Below are 6,000 nucleotides of genomic sequence, written 5' to 3' on the forward strand. Positions count from 1 at the left end.
AAAAACAACAAACAAAACACAAAACAAAACAACAACAACAAACAAACAAAAACCAACAATAATAAATAAAATAAATAAATAAATAAAATCAAAAATCAAAATCAAAATCAATAAATAAAAAAATCAAAAATCAAAAAAAAAACAAAAAAATCTTCATCACCCCCCTAGGAACGGTCCCTTACAATGCAATGTTTGAGGGTAGATAAAAGATATGTATCACTTATATCATTAATGAGTTTCTTTCTCTCACATATAGCTTTGCAATCTCCTTCTCCAGTTTCCCTAAGGCCTCTGGCACTGCAGGTGCGAGCTTCTCAAACAAAGAATCAATCTCCACTTTCATTTCTGGAAGGATAAGAAAATATATTAGATTCATGTATTGTATAAACAGATACAAAGACAAAACTGATCTGAAATCTAAACATATGGACTGGGAGATAAAACTATTTCTCTCCATTAATGATTATTCTCTTCTAATCTTTGCTGTTTCAATGAGACGTATTAAATATTCCGCAACGGTATCTGTTGTGAATGTTACATATCAAAAGTGACCGAGTTTACCTATAAATCTACATTTGTTACCGGGGTATGTAAAATACAACAAATCATATCATGTAAAATATATTCTTGACCTACTAAAACTTCTCTGGAGTCAAATATTGAAGAAAGCAAACTTTAGTAATTATAAGAAGAGAGATATGAGGAGTGGTTAATCTGAATTGTGCAGCTATTTATCCCAGGCTCTTGGATGGAAGTACTACCTGCAAATTAACACTTTATATTTGGGATTCCACTTTCTCAGAAAAGTACAGATTCTAGTACTTTTCTTGGGTTGAGTCCCATCCGGGATTTGAACCCACACTCTGAGAGTCAGGCACCTATTCACAAAGTCAGGCATCTAACCCACTCAACCACTGCAGTGTGCTGGCGATTAGGTTCCTGACTCTGCAAGTGTGGGTTCGAATCACGAATGGGACGCAACCCAACAAAAGCACCAGAATTTCAACCTTACTGTTTGTTTGTTGTTCTACACCGCACTCAGGAAATATTCCAGCTATATGGTGGCTGTACTTGACTGAGAAAGTGTAATATAGGATGAATGAGTGAGTGAGTTTAGTTTTACACCACACTCAGGAATATTCCAGCTATGTGGTGGCTGTACTTGACTGAGAAAGTGTAATATAGCATGAATGAGTGAGTGAGTTTAGTTCTACACCACACTCAGGAATATTCCAGCTATATGGTGGCTGTACTTGACTGAGAAAGTGTAATATAGCATGAATGAGTGAGTGAGTTTAGTTTTACACCACACTCAGGAATATTCCAGCTATATGGTGGCTGTACTTGACTGAGAAAGTGTAATATAGCATGAATGAGTGAGTGAGTTTAGTTTTACACCACACTCAGGGAATATACCAGCTATATGGTGGCTGTACTTGACTGAGAAAGTGTAATATAGCATGAATGAGTGAGTGAGTTTAGTTTTACACCACACTCAGGAATATTCCAGCTATATGGTGGCTGTACTTGACTGAGAAAGTGTAATATAGCATGAATGAGTGAGTGAGTTTAGTTTTACACCACACTCAGGAATATTCCAGCTATATGGTGGCTGTACTTGACTGAGAAAGTGTAATATAGCATGAATGAGTGAGTGAGTTTAGTTTTACACCACACTCAGGAATATTCCAGCTATATGGTGGCTGTACTTGACTGAGAAAGTGTAATATAGCATGAATGAGTGAGTGAGTTTAGTTTTACACCACACTCAGGAATATTCCAGCTATATGGTGGCTGTACTTGACTGAGAAAGTGTAATATAGCATGAATGAGTGAGTGAGTTTAGTTTTACACCACACTCAGGAATATTCCAGCTATATGGTGGCTGTACTTGACTGAGAAAGTGTAATATAGCATGAATGAGTGAGTGAGTTTAGTTCTACACCACACTCAGGAATATTCCAGCTATATGGTGGCTGTACTTGACTGAGAAAGTGTAATATAGCATGAATGAGTGAGTGAGTTTAGTTTTACACCACACTCAGGAATATTCCAGCTATATGGTGGCTGTACTTGACTGAGAAAGTGTAATATAGCATGAATGAGTGAGTGAGTTTAGTTTTACACTGCACTCAGGAATATACCAGCTATATGGTGGCTGTACTTGACTGAGAAAGTGTAATATAGCATGAATGAGTGAGTGAGTTTAGTTTTACACCACACTCAGGAATATTCCAGCTATATGGTGGCTGTACTTGACTGAGAAAGTGTAATATAGCATGAATGAGTGAGTGAGTTTAGTTTTACCACACTCAGGAATATTCCAGCTATGATGGTGGTCCGTACTTGACTGAGAAAGTGTAATATAGCATGAATGAGTGAGTGAGTTTAGTTTTACACCACACTCAGGAATATTCCAGCTATATGGTGGCTGTACTTGACTGAGAAAGTGTAATATTGGATGAATGAGTGAGTGAGTTTAGTTTTACACCACACTCAGGAATATTCCAGCTATATGGTGGCTGTACTTGACTGAGAAAGTGAAATATAGCATGAATGAGTGAGTGAGTTTAGTTTTACACCACACTCAGGAATATTCCAGCTGTATGGTGGCTGTACTTGACTGAGAAAGTGTAATATAGGATGAATGAGTGAGTGAGTTTAGTTCTACACTGCACTCAGGAATATTCCAGCTATATGGTGGCTGTACTTGACTGAGAAAGTGTAATATTGCATGAATGAGAGAGTGAGTTTAGTTTTACACCACACTCAGCAATATTCCAGCTATGATGGTGGTCTGTAAATAATCGAGTCTGGACCAGACAATCCAGTGATCAACAGCATGTGCATTGATCTATGCAATTGGGATACGATGACATGTGTGAACCACCCGATCCCGTTAGTCACCTCTTACAACAAGCATGAGTTACTGAAGATCAATTCTATCCTGGATCTTCATGGGTACTGAGAACGTGGAATCTCAAATATAACATTTGACCACTTTCTAAATGACATGGTGTACTCTACCTGCGAATGTTGGTCTCTTGTCTGACTGTTGTGTCCAGCATCGGGTCATCATCTCCATCACCTCCCGAGGACACTGGGAAGGGATCATGGTCATGTCGGGTCTCTGACCGCTCAGCACAGCCTTGGGGATGATGTCGTCACTCACTCCTGAAGGTCACAGTTTGAGTGAGTGAGTGAGTGAGTGAGTGAGTATATTCCAGCAATTTTTTCAGTATAATATACTACCAGGGATAGTTGTACCAATAAAATTAGCCCTGTCAGTGTTTAACCTTGACCTACAAAACTAGGGGTCAGGGAACCTCTATCATTGAGTGAGTGTAGTGGTTAGAGCGTCCGCCCGGAGAGCGGAAGGTCGCGGGTACGATCCCCGACCACGTCATACCAAAAGACATTAAAATATGGTACTTGTTGGTCACTGCCTGGCGCTCGGCATTAATGGGTACAACAAGGACTGGTCGGCTCGGAGTCAGTATAATGTGTCTGAGTGGGGTATTCATGCTTCACTGCGGCATGGTATCTCAGTGGGCTAGCACTATAAAACCAGCTTAAGTCTGGCCTAGTACAAGCAGCCGCACATACACATACACACGCATGCATATCGTCATATGAGCGAAATATTCTCAAGCACGACGTTAAACCCAATTTCACCTCACCTCATGATGAGCAAATGATTTAACCACAAGATTAACCCATAGTCCCCCGCTATCATTACTCTAACCATGTGATCTGCATCATCAAGCTTTCAGTACATACATGATACAACATTGGACCTAATCTGATTTGAATATGAACTTACTAAAAAGGCCTATCTCCAACCACAGTCTCCTATCGTACAATGGGTAGCTGGAATATGAACTTACTATCATCTCCTATCGGTACTATTAGCTGGAATATGAACTTACTAACAAAGGCCTATCTCCAACCACTGTCTCCTATCGTATACGATGGGTAGCTGGAATATGAACTGGAATATGAACTTACTATCAAAGGCAAACGGTCTCCCATTGTATGATGGGTAGCTGGAGTATGAACTTACTAGCAAAAGGCCTATCTCCAACCACTGTCTCCCACAGTACAATGCCAAAGCTGTAGACATCATATCCCTTGTTGGGAGGAGTGTTGATGTTGTTCCACACTTCTGGGGGCACGTGGGTGACTGTACCCTTCCTCCCCTTCTCATCCCCACCCTGGTTCCTAGTCATGGTCCGTGTCATCGTCTTCCATTGAGACAGGCCAAAGTCTGTGATCTGTTATGGAAATTGGAATACAAAATCTTTGAAGGTCATGGTTATGATCAGGCATACACAAGCTTTCACAAAGACAGGAAACATTACAATGGAGATGAGAACTCCTTTAAATACATAAAGATCACTGATACGATGTTCCTCTGTCTGTGTGATTATTCAAGAAAAACCAGAATATTTTTAAGCATCTAAAATTTCATAATATAAGGATATGTACGATGAACACTGTTTATTGCAATTCGCACTGAATTTCACAAGTTTATAACATGATTAACCTTAGCACAACAGCGGATTTGTTGACATACTATTTCCGATAACGTGAAGATGTGTGACCGCTGGACAAGTTTTTTTTAATGGGAGCCACAGATTACCCCGCGGTTTAACCGAATCTACAATATCACAAAGAGCATTAGTGTGAGGGATGACTTTATGCTCAGTCCTACCTTAGCTCTGATCCTTCTGTTGATAAGGATGTTGTCAGACTTCAAGTCAAGATGGAGGATTGGTGGATCGGGTTCATGCAGATAAGCCAACCCACTGATTACATCACGGATAATACTGACCAACAGTGACCAGTCTAGGTCCACAAAGTCGGAGCGGAAAGCAGTGAGACTGCCAAAATGCATGTACTCCAGAATGAGGGAGTAGTTGTTTTCCTCCATGATGAGGCCGAGCAGACGCACAATGGAGGGATGCTGCAGCTCCCAAAGCTTCTTGCCCTCAGCCTTGAAGACTCTTTGATGCCTGTTCACAAATATGTATGTGAGTTGAGTTGAGCTGAGTTGAGTTGCATCATGTCTTTTTACTTAAGTCAACAGTCAAAGTAGTATGTGGATTGTAGCATATATTCTTAAGGCCAGACCAATTTTATTTCTTGTTTTACGGATTTTTGTGCTCAGAAAACCTAAAAGCAGGAGGAAAAAAAAATCCCCCCAAAAATCACCAGTCAAAGTAAAATTCCTTCTAAATACTCAAAGTATGTTACTTTTGGCAATTTATGAAGTGTATATGGGGCCAAAAAAACAATCCAAAAACAAAATTTCTTGTATGTTTACATTTTTGGCCAATAAAAACTTTAGGATTTTATTTTTTGAGTGGGAAAAATTAAAAAAAAAAAAATTCTTATTCTTGAAAAATATGCCAGGCGGATCCGTAAAACAAGAAATAAAATTGGTCTGGCCTAAGGTTAGAATGCAAATTATTTCGCAGTCATCATATGAGCTTGTCTGATGACTTGCATCATAATATCTAAAATTCCCTGGAACTCAATAGTATGTCCCGATTACTTTTGAGTTTACTAACACAAGTTTGTCTCTTGGCATGATTTTAAGCAGATTTTAGTTTTATAACATACATTATTATCAGCTGTGAGTACTCGACTAATCTGAATTTTCCTAGTCATGGATTTCAGGCTATTTGCTACAGTTGCACAATGCACATGAAGACTGACTTCATTACTGTTTTCACTTGGCTAAAACATTGTAAAAAAGGACCAAGATCTTGTCCTTTATATCAACAGTGTTACTGTTGTCTTAATGCACATCCATGTTTTATGCAACCTAGCTACTTCCTACCTGGCAGGCAGTAGTCCATCAGAGATCATTGTTTTGATGGCGACAGTTCGAGATCCTTATGGACACCACGGTATACATAGCCATAGCCGCCCCGGCCGATGGGGGTTTCATCGTACTTGATGTCTTTGACTGATATCTTTGGAATTTCACTAACA

General features: G+C 39.5%; 1 protein-coding gene across 1 annotated transcript in view; it reads right to left on the minus strand.

Moving 5' to 3' along the window:
- LOC124272674 (mitogen-activated protein kinase kinase kinase 7-like) overlaps positions 1-6,000 on the minus strand; it is a gene marked incomplete at its 3' end in the record, with an annotated part of 17,246 nt that extends 11,246 nt beyond the window's left edge. Inside the window, exons 1-5 of the mRNA XM_046707859.1 lie at positions 5,846-6,000; positions 4,715-5,015; positions 4,064-4,274; positions 3,028-3,174; positions 251-345 (exon numbers count right to left, since the gene is read on the minus strand). Of these exons, the coding sequence (XP_046563815.1) occupies positions 251-345; positions 3,028-3,174; positions 4,064-4,274; positions 4,715-5,015; positions 5,846-5,874 (783 nt within the window). The remainder of the gene's footprint in view (positions 1-250; positions 346-3,027; positions 3,175-4,063; positions 4,275-4,714; positions 5,016-5,845) is intronic.

Source organism: Haliotis rubra, unplaced genomic scaffold, assembly GCF_003918875.1.
Source record: "Haliotis rubra isolate DU_JTF1 unplaced genomic scaffold, ASM391887v1 Scf103, whole genome shotgun sequence".
Lineage (NCBI taxonomy): Eukaryota > Metazoa > Mollusca > Gastropoda > Lepetellida > Haliotidae > Haliotis > Haliotis rubra.